The 17,588-nt window shown below is 46.7% G+C and overlaps 1 protein-coding gene across 1 annotated transcript in view; it reads right to left on the reverse strand.

The window, feature by feature from the left end:
* Positions 1-17,588, reverse strand: part of LOC145861706 (dysferlin-like) — a 182,712-nt gene that overhangs the window by 116,938 nt on the left and 48,186 nt on the right. Inside the window, 2 exon segments of the mRNA XM_082964598.1 lie at positions 1,201-1,292; positions 1,468-1,523. Of these exon segments, the coding sequence (XP_082820724.1) occupies positions 1,201-1,292; positions 1,468-1,523 (148 nt within the window).

Consider the following 17,588-nt stretch of genomic DNA (forward strand, 5'->3'; position numbering starts at 1 on the left):
GAGATGGTGCCAGGTTTCCTCCAGACATGACACATGGAATTCAGGCCAAAGAGTTCAATCTTGGTTTCATCAGACCAGAGAATCTTGTTTCTCAGCAGTCAGAGTCTTTTGGTGACTTTTGGCAAACTCCAAGTGGGCTGTCATGTGCCTTTTACTGAGGAGTGGCTTCCGTCTGGCCACTCTACCATAAAGGCCGGATTGGTGGAGTGCTGCAGAGATGGTTGTCCTTCTGGAAGGTTCTCCCATCTCCACAGAGGAACTCTGGAGCTCTGTCAGAGTGACCATCAGGTTCTTGGTCACCTCCCCGACCAAGGCCCTTCTCCCCCGATTACTCAGTTTGGCCGAGCAACCAGCTCTAGGAAGAGTCTTGGTGGTTCCAAACTTTTTCCATTTAAGAATGATGGAAGCCACTGTGTTCTTGGGGACCTTCAATGCTGCAGACATTTTTTGGTACCCTTCCCCAGATCTGTGACTCGACACAATCCTGTCTCGGATCTCAACAGACAATTATTTTGACCTCATGGCTTGGTTTTTGCTCTGACATTCACTATCAACTGTGGGACCTTATATAGGCAGGTGTGTGCCTTTCCAAATCATGTCCAATCAATTGAATTTACCGCAGGTGGACTCCAAGTTGTAGAAACATCAAGGATGATCAATGGAAACAGAAGGCATCTGAGATCAATTTCGAGTCTCATAGCAAAGGGTCAGAATACTTATGTAAATAACGTATTTCGTTTGTAATTTTTTATAAATTTCAAAACATTTCTAATAACATTATGGGGTATTGTATGGGGTATTATATGTAGATTGATGGGGGGGAAAAATATTTAATCCATTTTAGAATAAGGCTGTAACGTAAAACAAAATGTGTAGAAAGTCAAGGGGTCCGAATAATTTCCGAATGCACTGTATTTATCTAGAAAACACTATGACCTAGCTTGGTCCCAGATCTGTGTAGACTCTCTCCAACGTGCTGTCATTGTCAAGCTAAACATGTTTTTGGTGAGGAGCTGGCAAGAGATCCGAAACAGACTGACATCCCAGGCTACCAATTACCTCATTAAAAGGTTAGAAGCTTCCCAGGTAATTTCCTGAACTCACTGTACCTAGAAACCATTCCCACTGTACTGTTCCTTCCCATCTTCAAAACATGAAGCTCAAACACACACAGACAAACACATAAAACCCTAAATGTACCTGTTCCTTCCCATCTTCTCATGATCCTTGACTACCAAATGAAGCTCAGCTCCTGAATCCAAAGGTATTCCCTTCAGGTCCCACTCAAAACCCTGGGAGAGAAGACAGGCAAATGAATTATTACTGATAGACTACAGTATATTAGAGTATTCACTGCTGTATATTATAAACCGGGTGGTTTGAGCCCTGAAATGTTAATTGGCTGAAAGCCGTGGTATATCAGACCATATACCACACCTCCTCGGGCCTTATTTCATAAATACACACCTCATTCCAGACAGGGTTTATGTTATTCTTGATGACTTTTGTCTTCTTTTTCGATCCTGGAAAACAAGAGGAGAGAAGAAGAATTACAAAATATATAATTATTTTTAAACAGAAACGCAAAACAGAAATCAGAAAGTCTGCTAGCGTTATAAATGAGTTTATCATCAGTGAGTGGCCCTTGCAGAGACTTGGCTAGGTTGTAATCGTGTTGGACAAAGCAGTACTTCCTGTAACATAAAAGTTCTGAGCAGTGACTTCCTGTCAATCAACATTCAAACAGGAAGCAGGAAGTAGAAACAGGACATAGTCAGAGTGACAGACCAAAGAAATGCCAGCAGGGAGATGGATGGAGGTTATCTTATCACAGAACACTACCTTTGGTACAGAGAGAACACCCAGAGATACAGTACCAGTTAAAAGTTCTAGAACACCTACTCATTCTAGGGTTTTTCTTTATTTTTTACTATTTTCAACATTGTAGAATAATAGTGAAGACATCAAAACAATAAAATAACACATATGGAATCATGTAGTAGCCAAAAAAGTGGTTAACAAATCCAAATATACTTTTGACTGGTACTGTACACACACACACACACACACACACACACACACACACACACACACACACACACACACACACACACACACACACACTCAGAGGAGGAAGAGGAGGAGCATCGTCCTCAGTGAATTTCATAAAAATACAAATTGTGAAACATTTAAAAAGTTATCCTTTTAGATAAAACATTTTAGATAACACATTTTACAAATTATTGCAGCATGAACTGACATGTTGTTCACCAAATCAAAGGATCAGAGAATGAATCTAGTACTGAAAGCATAAGCTATTGCTAGCTAGCGCCGCAGTCCATAAAATGTGCTGAGTAATTGACTCAAAGAGAGAGAAAGACAATAGTTGAACAGTTTTAAACAAATTAATTTCTTTACAAATGAAGAAGCAAGACCAGATTGTTTTTTTTAAACTTTCAGTTTCACTTACTTAGCTACAAAATGTATCTAGCTAGTTTAGCCTACTCAAACACTCTGCTCAAACAGGGGGATGCTATGTTAGCTAGCTGGCTATGACTATCCAACACAACACTGGAATTCCTCCAAGTCAAGGTAAGCTTTGGGTTTTACTAATTTATTGCCACCGGGGCCCACCGGTGTAAGTGCTAAACTGCTTGCAGACTGTACACTGTAACTATACTGCATGATTGTAGTGGGTTCACTAACGCATTAGTTCTATTAGCTATTATGTTACTTTACCTAATATGGTGCAGGCTGTGTGTAGCGGTTATGGTATGAAGGTTATGAACGATATGGTTTGGCTTGGATTTTTTTTTTTTCACCTGGTCACCTACAGCTGATGTGTTGTGCATTGAATTCTTCAAGTGAAGGGAATAGGTGAGAGGAGGAGAGCGCATAGATGCGAGAAGGAAGACACCGTGGCTGCTGTGAAAGTGAACTGTGTTAACGCTTGATCAGGTTTGTATTCATTCCACCGATTCCGTTGAAAAATGTTTCTTAAATGGAAGCAAACAAAACAAGGATTTGTCAAATAGAATCTCTCGTTTGCAAATGTTAGACTAATGATTACACCCTAGATAAGCTAGATGAAGGCAAGAGTGTGCAAGGTGGTTTTGAATGTGTCACTGTCTGTCATCTCAAATGTTTCTTTCGACCTGTGTTGTAAACTTTCACGAACCTACCAGACGAGCTAAATTACCTGTACGCTCGCTTCGAGGCAAGTAACACTGAAACATGCATGAGAGCACCAGTTGTTCCGGACGACTGTGTGATCACACTCTCCGTAGCCTATGTGAGTTAAGACCTTTTAACAGGTCAACATTCACATGGCCGCAGGGCCAGACGGATTACCAGGACGTGTACTCCGAGCATGCGCTGACCAACTGGCAAGTGTCTTCACTGACATTTTCAACCAGTCCCTGACCGGGTCTATAATACCAACATGTTCCAAACAGACCACCATAGTCCCTGTGTCCAAGAACACTAAGGTAACCTACCTAAATGACTACCAACACGTAGCACTCATGTCTGTAGCCATGAAGTGCTTTGAAAGGCTGGTCATGTCTCACATCAACACCATTATCCCAGAAACCTTAGACCCACTCCAATTTGCATACCGCACCAAGAGATCCACAGATGATGCAATCTCTATTGCACTCCACACTACCCTTTCCCACCTGGAAAAAAGGAACACCTATGTGAGAATGCTATTCATTGACTACAGCTCAGCGTTCAACACCATAGTGCCCTCAAAAGCTCCTCACATACATTAAGGACCCTAGGACTAAACACCTCCCTGTGCAACTGGATCCTGCACTTCCTGGCGGGCTTCCGCCACTCTGATCCTCAACACGGGGGCCCCTCAGGGGTGCGTGCTCAGTTCCCTCCTGTACTCGCTGTTCACTCATGACCGCACGGCCAGGTACGACTCCAACACCATCATCAAGTTTGCAGATGAGCCAGCCTATAGGGAGGAGATCAGAGACCTGGCCATGTGGTGCCAGAACAACAACCTCTGCTTCAACGTGATCGAGACAAAGGAGATGATTGTGGACTACAGGAAAAAGAGGACCGAGCACGCCCCCATTCTCATCGAGTGGAACAGGTTGAGAGCTTCAAGTTCCTTGGTGTCCACATCACCAACAATGGTCCAAACACACTAAGACAGTCGTGAAGAGGGCACAACAAAGCCTATTCCCTCTCAGGAGACTGAAAAGATTTGGCATGGGTCCTCAGATCCTCAAAAGTTTCGACAGCTGCACCATCGAGAGCATCCTGACTGGTTGCATCACTGCCTGGAATGGCAACTGCTCGGCCTCTGACCGCAAGGCACTACAGAGGGTAGTGCAAACGGCCCGGGTACATTACCGGAGCCAAACTTCCAGCCATCCAGAACCTCTTTACCAGGCGGTGTCAGAGGGAGGCCCTAAAAATTGTCAAAGACTCCAGCCACCCGAGTCATAGACTGTTCACTCTGCTACCGCACAGCAAGCGGAACCGGAGCAACAAGTCTAGGTCCAAAAGGCTTCCACCCCCAAGCCATAAGACTCCTGAACATCTAATCAAAGGACTACCCAGACCCCTCAACTACACTGCTTCTACTCAGTTATTATCTATGCATAGTCACTTTAATGACTCTACCTACATGTACATATTACCTCAATTACCTCAACTAACCGGTGCCCCCGCACATTGACTCTGTACCGGTACCCCCTGTGTATAGCCTCCACATTGACTCTGTACCGGTACACCCTGTATATAGCCTCCACATTGACTCTGTACCGGTACCCCCTGTTTATAGCCTCCACATTGACTCTGTACTGGTACCCCCTGTATATAGCCTCCACATTGACTCTGTACCGGTACCCCCTGTATATAGCCTCCACATTGACTCTGTACCGTAACACCCTGTATATAGCCTCCACATTGACTCTGTACCGGCACCACCCTGTATATAGCCTCCACATTGACTCTGTACTGGTACCACCCTGTATATAGCCTCCACATTGACTCTGTACCGTAACACCCTGTATATAGCCTCCACATTGACTCTGTACCGGTACACCCTGTATATATCCTCCACATTGACTCTGTACCGGTACACCCTGTATATAGCCTCCACATTGACTCTGTACCGTAACACCCTGTATATAGCCTCCACATTGACTCTGTACCGGTACACCCTGTATATAGCCTCCACATTGACTCTGTACCGTAACACCCTGTATATAGCCTCCACATTGACTCTGTACCGGTACCCCCTGTATATAGCCTCCTCATTGACTCTGTACCGTAACACCCTGTATATAGCCTCCTCATTGACTCTGTACCGGTACCCCCTGTTTATAGCCTCCCCATTGACTCTGTACTGGTACCCCCTGTATATAGCCTCCACATTGACTCTGTACCGTAACACCCTGTATATAGCCTCCACATTGACTCTGTACTGGTACCCCCTGTTTATAGCCTCCACATTGACTCTGTACTGGTACCCCCCTGTATATAGCCTCCACATTGACTCTGTACCGTAACACCCTGTATATAGCCTCCACATTGACTCTGTACCGGTACACCCTGTATATAGCCTCCACATTGACTCTGTACCGTAACACCCTGTATATAGCCTCCTCATTGACTCTGTACCGGTACCCCCTGTATATAGCCTCCACATTGACTCTGTACTGGTACCCCCTGTATATAGCCTCCACATTGACTCTGTACCGTAACACCCTGTATATAGCCTCCACATTGACTCTGTACTGGTACCCCCTGTTTATAGCCTCCACATTGACTGTGTACTGGTACCCCCCTGTATATAACCTCCATATTGACTCTGTACTGGTACCCCCCTGTATATAGCCTCCACATTGACTCTGTACCGTAACACCCTGTATATAGCCTCCACATTGACTCTGTACCGTAACACCCTGTATATAGCCTCCACATTGACTCTGTACCGTAACACCCTGTATATAGCCTCCACATTGACTCTGTACCGTAACACCCTGTATATAGCCTCCATATTGACTCTGTACCATAACACCCTGTATATAGCCTCCACATTGACTCTGTACCAGTACCCCCTGTACATAGCCTCCACATTGACTCTGTACCAGTACCCCCTGTATATAGCCTCCACATTGACTCTGTACTGGTTCCTCCTGTATATAGCCTCCACATTGATTCTGTACCAGTACCCCCCGTATATAGCCTCCACATTCATTCTGTACCAGTACCCCCCTGTATATAGCCTCCACATTGACTCTGTACCGGCACCACCCTGTATATAGTCTCCTCATTGACTCTGTACCGATACACCCTGTATATAGCCTCCACATTGACTCTGTACCGGTACACCCTGTATATATCCTCCACATTGACTCTGTACCGGTACACCCTGTATATAGCCTCCACATTGACTCTGTACCAGTACCCCCTGTATATAGCCTCCACATTGACTCTGTACTGGTTCCCCCTGTATATAGCCTCCACATTGACTCTGTACCGTAACACCCTGTATATAGCCTCCTCATTGACTCTGTACCGGTACCCCCTGTATATAGCCTCCACATTGACTCTGTACCGTAACACCCTGTATATAGCCTCCTCATTGACTCTGTACCGGTACCCCCTGTTTATAGCCTCCACATTGACTCTGTACTGGTACCCCCTGTATATAGCCTCCACATTGACTCTGTACCGTAACACCCTGTATATAGCCTCCACATTGACTCTGTACTGGTACCCCCTGTTTATAGCCTCCACATTGACTCTGTACTGGTACCCCCCTGTATATAACCTCCATATTGACTCTGTACTGGTACCCCCCTGTATATAGCCTCCACATTGACTCTGTACCGTAACACCCTGTATATAGCCTCCACATTGACTCTGTACCGTAACACCCTGTATATAGCCTCCACATTGACTCTGTACCGGTACCCCCTGTATATAGCCTCCACATTGACTCTGTACCGTAACACCCTGTATATAGCCTCCACATTGACTGTGTACCAGCACCACCCTGTATATAGTCTCCACATTGACTATGTACCGATACACCCTGTATATAGCCTCCACATTGACTCTGTACCGGTACCTCCTGTATATAGCCTCCACATTGACTCTGTACCGTAACACCCTGTATATAGCCTCCACATTGACTCTGTACCGGCACCACCCTGTATATAGTCTCCACATTGACTCTGTACCGATACACCCTGTATATAGCCTCCACATTGACTCTGTACCGGTACACCCTGTATATATCCACAACACATAAACTCTGTACCGGTACACCCTGTATATAGCCTCCACATTGACTCTGTACCGGTACCCCCTGTATATAGCCTCCACATTGACTCTGTACCGTAACACCCTGTATATAGCCTCCTCATTGACTCTGTACCGGTACCCCCTGTTTATAGCCTCCCCATTGACTCCGTACTGGTACCCCCTGTATATAGCCTCCACATTGACTCTGTACCGTAACACCCTGTATATAGCCTCCACATTGACTCTGTACCGTAACACCCTGTATATAGCCTCCTCATTGACTCTGTACCGGTACCCCCTGTATATAGCCTCCACATTGACTCTGTACCGTAACACCCTGTATATAGCCTCCACATTGACTCTGTACCAGTACCCCCTGTATATAGCCTCCACATTGACTCTGTACCATAACACCCTGTATATAGCCTCCACATTGACTCTGTACCAGTACCCCCTATACATAGCCTCCACATTGACTCTGTACCAGTACCCCCTGTATATAGCCTCCACATTGACTCTGTACTGGTTCCTCCTGTATATAGCCTCCACATTGATTCTGTACCAGTACCCCCCGTATATAGCCTCCACATTGATTCTGTACCAGTACCCCCCGTATATAGCCTCCACATTCATTCTGTACCAGTACCCCCCTGTATATAGCCTCCACATTGACTCTGTACCGGCACCACCCTGTATATAGTCTCCTCATTGACTCTGTACCGATACACCCTGTATATAGCCTCCACATTGACTCTGTACCGGTACACCCTGTATATATCCTCCACATTGACTCTGTACCGGTACACCCTGTATATAGCCTCCACATTGACTCTGTACCAGTACCCCCTGTATATAGCCTCCACATTGACTCTGTACTGGTTCCCCCTGTATATAGCCTCCACATTGACTCTGTACCGTAACACCCTGTATATAGCCTCCTCATTGACTCTGTACCGGTACCCCCTGTATATAGCCTCCACATTGACTCTGTACCGTAACACCCTGTATATAGCCTCCTCATTGACTCTGTACCGGTACCCCCTGTTTATAGCCTCCACATTGACTCTGTACTGGTACCCCCTGTATATAGCCTCCACATTGACTCTGTACCGTAACACCCTGTATATAGCCTCCACATTGACTCTGTACTGGTACCCCCTGTTTATAGCCTCCACATTGACTCTGTACTGGTACCCCCCTGTATATAACCTCCATATTCACTCTGTACTGGTACCCCCCTGTATATAGCCTCCACATTGACTCTGTACCGTAACACCCTGTATATAGCCTCCACATTGACTCTGTACCGTAACACCCTGTATATAGCCTCCACATTGACTCTGTACCGGTACCCCCTGTATATAGCCTCCACATTGACTCTGTACCGTAACACCCTGTATATAGCCTCCACATTGACTGTGTACCAGCACCACCCTGTATATAGTCTCCACATTGACTATGTACCGATACACCCTGTATATAGCCTCCACATTGACTCTGTACCGGTACCTCCTGTATATAGCCTCCACATTGACTCTGTACCGTAACACCCTGTATATAGCCTCCACATTGACTCTGTACCGGCACCACCCTGTATATAGTCTCCACATTGACTCTGTACCGATACACCCTGTATATAGCCTCCACATTGACTCTGTACCGGTACACCCTGTATATATCCACAACACATAAACTCTGTACCGGTACACCCTGTATATAGCCTCCACATTGACTCTGTACCGGTACCCCCTGTATATAGCCTCCACATTGACTCTGTACCGTAACACCCTGTATATAGCCTCCTCATTGACTCTGTACCGGTACCCCCTGTTTATAGCCTCCCCATTGACTCCGTACTGGTACCCCCTGTATATAGCCTCCACATTGACTCTGTACCGTAACACCCTGTATATAGCCTCCACATTGACTCTGTACCGTAACACCCTGTATATAGCCTCCTCATTGACTCTGTACCGGTACCCCCTGTATATAGCCTCCACATTGACTCTGTACCGTAACACCCTGTATATAGCCTCCACATTGACTGTGTACCAGCACCACCCTGTATATAGTCTCCACATTGACTATGTACCGATACACCCTGTATATAGCCTCCACATTGACTCTGTACCGGTACCTCCTGTATATAGCCTCCACATTGACTCTGTACCGTAACACCCTGTATATAGCCTCCACATTGACTCTGTACCGGCACCACCCTGTATATAGTCTCCACATTGACTCTGTACCGATACACCCTGTATATAGCCTCCACATTGACTCTGTACCGGTACACCCTGTATATATCCACAACACATAAACTCTGTACCGGTACACCCTGTATATAGCCTCCACATTGACTCTGTACCGGTACCCCCTGTATATAGCCTCCACATTGACTCTGTACCGTAACACCCTGTATATAGCCTCCTCATTGACTCTGTACCGGTACCCCCTGTTTATAGCCTCCCCATTGACTCCGTACTGGTACCCCCTGTATATAGCCTCCACATTGACTCTGTACCGTAACACCCTGTATATAGCCTCCACATTGACTCTGTACCAGTACCCCCTGTACATAGCCTCCACATTGACTCTGTACCGGTACCCCCTGTATATAGCCTCCACATTGACTCTGTACCGTAACACCCTGTATATAGCCTCCACATTGACTCTGTACCTGCACCACCCTGTATATAGTCTCCACATTGACTCTGTACCGATACACCCTGTATATAGCCTCCACATTGACTCTGTACCGGTACACCCTGTATATATCCTCCACATTGACTCTGTACCGGTACACCCTGTATATAGCCTCCACATTGACTCTGTACCGTAACACCCTGTATATAGCCTCCACATTTGACTCTGTACCGGTACACCCTGTATATAGCCTCCACATTGACTCTGTACCGTAACACCCTGTATATAGCCTCCTCATTGACTCTGTACCGGTACCCCCTGTATATAGCCTCCACATTGACTCTGTACCGTAACACCCTGTATATAGCCTCCTCATTGACTCTGTACCGGTACCCCCTGTTTATAGCCTCCCCATTGACTCTGTACTGGTACACCCTGTATATAGCCTCCACATTGACTCTGTACCGTAACACCCTGTATATAGCCTCCACATTGACTCTGTACTGGTACCCCCTGTTTATAGCCTCCACATTGACTCTGTACTGGTACCCCCCTGTATATAGCCTCCACATTGACTCTGTACCGTAACACCCTGTATATAGCCTCCACATTGACTCTGTACCGGTACACCCTGTATATAGCCTCCACATTGACTCTGTACCGTAACACCCTGTATATAGCCTCCTCATTGACTCTGTACCGGTACCCCCTGTATATAGCCTCCACATTGACTCTGTACTGGTACCCCCTGTATATAGCCTCCACATTGACTCTGTACCGTAACACCCTGTATATAGCCTCCACATTGACTCTGTACTGGTACCCCCTGTTTATAGCCTCCACATTGACTGTGTACTGGTACCCCCCTGTATATAACCTCCATATTGACTCTGTACTGGTACCCCCCTGTATATAGCCTCCACATTGACTCTGTACCGTAACACCCTGTATATAGCCTCCACATTGACTCTGTACCGTAACACCCTGTATATAGCCTCCACATTGACTCTGTACCGTAACACCCTGTATATAGCCTCCACATTGACTCTGTACCGTAACACCCTGTATATAGCCTCCATATTGACTCTGTACCATAACACCCTGTATATAGCCTCCACATTGACTCTGTACCAGTACCCCCTGTACATAGCCTCCACATTGACTCTGTACCAGTACCCCCTGTATATAGCCTCCACATTGACTCTGTACTGGTTCCTCCTGTATATAGCCTCCACATTGATTCTGTACCAGTACCCCCCGTATATAGCCTCCACATTCATTCTGTACCAGTACCCCCCTGTATATAGCCTCCACATTGACTCTGTACCGGCACCACCCTGTATATAGTCTCCTCATTGACTCTGTACCGATACACCCTGTATATAGCCTCCACATTGACTCTGTACCGGTAGACCCTGTATATATCCTCCACATTGACTCTGTACCAGTACCCCCTGTATATAGCCTCCACATTGACTCTGTACTGGTTCCCCCTGTATATAGCCTCCACATTGACTCTGTACCGTAACACCCTGTATATAGCCTCCTCATTGACTCTGTACCGGTACCCCCTGTATATAGCCTCCACATTGACTCTGTACCGTAACACCCTGTATATAGCCTCCTCATTGACTCTGTACCGGTACCCCCTGTTTATAGCCTCCACATTGACTCTGTACTGGTACCCCCTGTATATAGCCTCCACATTGACTCTGTACCGTAACACCCTGTATATAGCCTCCACATTGACTCTGTACTGGTACCCCCTGTTTATAGCCTCCACATTGACTCTGTACTGGTACCCCCCTGTATATAACCTCCATATTGACTCTGTACTGGTACCCCCCTGTATATAGCCTCCACATTGACTCTGTACCGTAACACCCTGTATATAGCCTCCACATTGACTCTGTACCGGTACCCCCTGTATATAGCCTCCACATTGACTCTGTACCGTAACACCCTGTATATAGCCTCCACATTGACTGTGTACCAGCACCACCCTGTATATAGTCTCCACATTGACTCTGTACCGATACACCCTGTATATAGCCTCCACATTGACTCTGTACCGGTACCTCCTGTATATAGCCTCCACATTGACTCTGTACCGTAACACCCTGTATATAGCCTCCACATTGACTCTGTACCGTAACACCCTGTATATAGCCTCCACATTGACTCTGTACCGTAACACCCTGTATATAGCCTCCACATTGACTCTGTACTGGTACCCCCTGTTTATAGCCTCCACATTGACTGTGTACTGGTACCCCCCTGTATATAACCTCCATATTGACTCTGTACTGGTACCCCCCTGTATATAGCCTCCACATTGACTCTGTACCGTAACACCCTGTATATAGCCTCCACATTGACTCTGTACCGTAACACCCTGTATATAGCCTCCACATTGACTCTGTACCGTAACACCCTGTATATAGCCTCCACATTGACTCTGTACCGTAACACCCTGTATATAGCCTCCATATTGACTCTGTACCATAACACCCTGTATATAGCCTCCACATTGACTCTGTACCAGTACCCCCTGTACATAGCCTCCACATTGACTCTGTACCAGTACCCCCTGTATATAGCCTCCACATTGACTCTGTACTGGTTCCTCCTGTATATAGCCTCCACATTGATTCTGTACCAGTACCCCCCGTATATAGCCTCCACATTCATTCTGTACCAGTACCCCCCTGTATATAGCCTCCACATTGACTCTGTACCGGCACCACCCTGTATATAGTCTCCTCATTGACTCTGTACCGATACACCCTGTATATAGCCTCCACATTGACTCTGTACCGGTAGACCCTGTATATATCCTCCACATTGACTCTGTACCAGTACCCCCTGTATATAGCCTCCACATTGACTCTGTACTGGTTCCCCCTGTATATAGCCTCCACATTGACTCTGTACCGTAACACCCTGTATATAGCCTCCTCATTGACTCTGTACCGGTACCCCCTGTATATAGCCTCCACATTGACTCTGTACCGTAACACCCTGTATATAGCCTCCTCATTGACTCTGTACCGGTACCCCCTGTTTATAGCCTCCACATTGACTCTGTACTGGTACCCCCTGTATATAGCCTCCACATTGACTCTGTACCGTAACACCCTGTATATAGCCTCCACATTGACTCTGTACTGGTACCCCCTGTTTATAGCCTCCACATTGACTCTGTACTGGTACCCCCCTGTATATAACCTCCATATTGACTCTGTACTGGTACCCCCCTGTATATAGCCTCCACATTGACTCTGTACCGTAACACCCTGTATATAGCCTCCACATTGACTCTGTACCGGTACCCCCTGTATATAGCCTCCACATTGACTCTGTACCGTAACACCCTGTATATAGCCTCCACATTGACTCTGTACCGGTACCCCCTGTATATAGCCTCCACATTGACTCTGTACCGTAACACCCTGTATATAGCCTCCACATTGACTGTGTACCAGCACCACCCTGTATATAGTCTCCACATTGACTCTGTACCGATACACCCTGTATATAGCCTCCACATTGACTCTGTACCGGTACCTCCTGTATATAGCCTCCACATTGACTCTGTACCGTAACACCCTGTATATAGCCTCCACATTGACTCTGTACCGGCACCACCCTGTATATAGTCTCCACATTGACTCTGTACCGATACACCCTGTATATAGCCTCCACATTGACTCTGTACCGGTACACCCTGTATATATCCACAACACATAAACTCTGTACCGGTACACCCTGTATATAGCCTCCACATTGACTCTGTACCGGTACCCCCTGTATATAGCCTCCACATTGACTCTGTACCGTAACACCCTGTATATAGCCTCCTCATTGACTCTGTACCGGTACCCCCTGTTTATAGCCTCCCCATTGACTCCGTACTGGTACCCCCTGTATATAGCCTCCACATTGACTCTGTACCGTAACACCCTGTATATAGCCTCCACATTGACTCTGTACCAGTACCCCCTGTACATAGCCTCCACATTGACTCTGTACCGGTACCCCCTGTATATAGCCTCCACATTGACTCTGTACCGTAACACCCTGTATATAGCCTCCACATTGACTCTGTACCTGCACCACCCTGTATATAGTCTCCACATTGACTCTGTACCGATACACCCTGTATATAGCCTCCACATTGACTCTGTACCGGTACACCCTGTATATATCCTCCACATTGACTCTGTACCGGTACACCCTGTATATAGCCTCCACATTTGACTCTGTACCGGTACACCCTGTATATAGCCTCCACATTGACTCTGTACCGTAACACCCTGTATATAGCCTCCTCATTGACTCTGTACCGGTACCCCCTGTATATAGCCTCCACATTGACTCTGTACCGTAACACCCTGTATATAGCCTCCTCATTGACTCTGTACCGGTACCCCCTGTTCATAGCCTCCCCATTGACTCTGTACTGGTACCCCCTGTATATAGCCTCCACATTGACTCTGTACCGTAACACCCTGTATATAGCCTCCACATTGACTCTGTACTGGTACCCCCTGTTTATAGCCTCCACATTGACTGTGTACTGGTACCCCCCTGTATATAACCTCCATATTGACTCTGTACTGGTACCCCCCTGTATATAGCCTCCACATTGACTCTGTACCGTAACACCCTGTATATAGCCTCCACATTGACTCTGTACCGTAACACCCTGTATATAGCCTCCACATTGACTCTGTACCGTAACACCCTGTATATAGCCTCCACATTGACTCTGTACCGTAACACCCTGTATATAGCCTCCATATTGACTCTGTACCATAACACCCTGTATATAGCCTCCACATTGACTCTGTACCAGTACCCCCTGTACATAGCCTCCACATTGACTCTGTACCAGTACCCCCTGTATATAGCCTCCACATTGACTCTGTACTGGTTCCTCCTGTATATAGCCTCCACATTGATTCTGTACCAGTACCCCCTGTATATAGCCTCCACATTGACTCTGTACTGGTTCCCCCTGTATATAGCCTCCACATTGACTCTGTACCGTAACACCCTGTATATAGCCTCCTCATTGACTCTGTACCGGTACCCCCTGTATATAGCCTCCACATTGACTCTGTACCGTAACACCCTGTATATAGCCTCCTCATTGACTCTGTACCGGTACCCCCTGTTTATAGCCTCCACATTGACTCTGTACTGGTACCCCCTGTATATAGCCTCCACATTGACTCTGTACCGTAACACCCTGTATATAGCCTCCACATTGACTCTGTACTGGTACCCCCTGTTTATAGCCTCCACATTGACTCTGTACTGGTACCCCCCTGTATATAACCTCCATATTGACTCTGTACTGGTACCCCCCTGTATATAGCCTCCACATTGACTCTGTACCGTAACACCCTGTATATAGCCTCCACATTGACTCTGTACCGGTACCCCCTGTATATAGCCTCCACATTGACTCTGTACCGTAACACCCTGTATATAGCCTCCACATTGACTCTGTACCGGTACCCCCTGTATATAGCCTCCACATTGACTCTGTACCGTAACACCCTGTATATAGCCTCCACATTGACTGTGTACCAGCACCACCCTGTATATAGTCTCCACATTGACTCTGTACCGATACACCCTGTATATAGCCTCCACATTGACTCTGTACCGGTACCTCCTGTATATAGCCTCCACATTGACTCTGTACCGTAACACCCTGTATATAGCCTCCACATTGACTCTGTACCGGCACCACCCTGTATATAGTCTCCACATTGACTCTGTACCGATACACCCTGTATATAGCCTCCACATTGACTCTGTACCGGTACACCCTGTATATATCCACAACACATAAACTCTGTACCGGTACACCCTGTATATAGCCTCCACATTGACTCTGTACCGGTACCCCCTGTATATAGCCTCCACATTGACTCTGTACCGTAACACCCTGTATATAGCCTCCTCATTGACTCTGTACCGGTACCCCCTGTTTATAGCCTCCCCATTGACTCCGTACTGGTACCCCCTGTATATAGCCTCCACATTGACTCTGTACCGTAACACCCTGTATATAGCCTCCACATTGACTCTGTACCAGTACCCCCTGTACATAGCCTCCACATTGACTCTGTACCGGTACCCCCTGTATATAGCCTCCACATTGACTCTGTACCGTAACACCCTGTATATAGCCTCCACATTGACTCTGTACCTGCACCACCCTGTATATAGTCTCCACATTGACTCTGTACCGATACACCCTGTATATAGCCTCCACATTGACTCTGTACCGGTACACCCTGTATATATCCTCCACATTGACTCTGTACCGGTACACCCTGTATATAGCCTCCACATTTGACTCTGTACCGGTACACCCTGTATATAGCCTCCACATTGACTCTGTACCGTAACACCCTGTATATAGCCTCCTCATTGACTCTGTACCGGTTCCCCCTGTATATAGCCTCCACATTGACTCTGTACCGTAACACCCTGTATATAGCCTCCTCATTGACTCTGTACCGGTACCCCCTGTTCATAGCCTCCCCATTGACTCTGTACTGGTACCCCCTGTATATAGCCTCCACATTGACTCTGTACCGTAACACCCTGTATATAGCCTCCACATTGACTCTGTACTGGTACCCCCTGTTTATAGCCTCCACATTGACTGTGTACTGGTACCCCCCTGTATATAACCTCCATATTGACTCTGTACTGGTACCCCCCTGTATATAGCCTCCACATTGACTCTGTACCGTAACACCCTGTATATAGCCTCCACATTGACTCTGTACCGTAACACCCTGTATATAGCCTCCACATTGACTCTGTACCGTAACACCCTGTATATAGCCTCCACATTGACTCTGTACCGTAACACCCTGTATATAGCCTCCATATTGACTCTGTACCATAACACCCTGTATATAGCCTCCACATTGACTCTGTACCAGTACCCCCTGTACATAGCCTCCACATTGACTCTGTACCAGTACCCCCTGTATATAGCCTCCACATTGACTCTGTACTGGTTCCTCCTGTATATAGCCTCCACATTGATTCTGTACCAGTACCCCCCGTATATAGCCTCCACATTCATTCTGTACCAGTACCCCCCTGTATATAGCCTCCACATTGACTCTGTACCGGCACCACCCTGTATATAGTCTCCACATTGACTCTGTACCGATACACCCTGTATATAGCCTCCACATTGACTCTGTACCGGTACACCCTGTATATATCCTCCACATTGACTCTGTACCGGTACACCCTGTATATAGCCTCCACATTGACTCTGTACCAGTACCCCCTGTATATAGCCTCCACATTGACTCTGTACTGGTTCCCCCTGTATATAGCCTCCACATTGAATCTGTACCGTAACACCCTGTATATAGCCTCCTCATTGACTCTGTACCGGTACCCCCTGTATATAGCCTTAACATTGACTCTGTACCGTAACACCCTGTATATAGCCTCCTCATTGACTCTGTACCGGTACCCCCTGTTTATAGCCTCCACATTGACTCTGTACCGTAACACCCTGTATATAGCCTCCACATTGACTCTGTACTGGTACCCCCTGTTTATAGCCTCCACATTGACTCTGTACTGGTACCCCCCTGTATATAACCTCCATATTG

The sequence above is a fragment of the Salmo salar genome, chromosome 18, assembly GCF_965601325.2.
Source record: "Salmo salar chromosome 18, fSalSal1, whole genome shotgun sequence".
Taxonomy (NCBI): domain Eukaryota; kingdom Metazoa; phylum Chordata; class Actinopteri; order Salmoniformes; family Salmonidae; genus Salmo; species Salmo salar.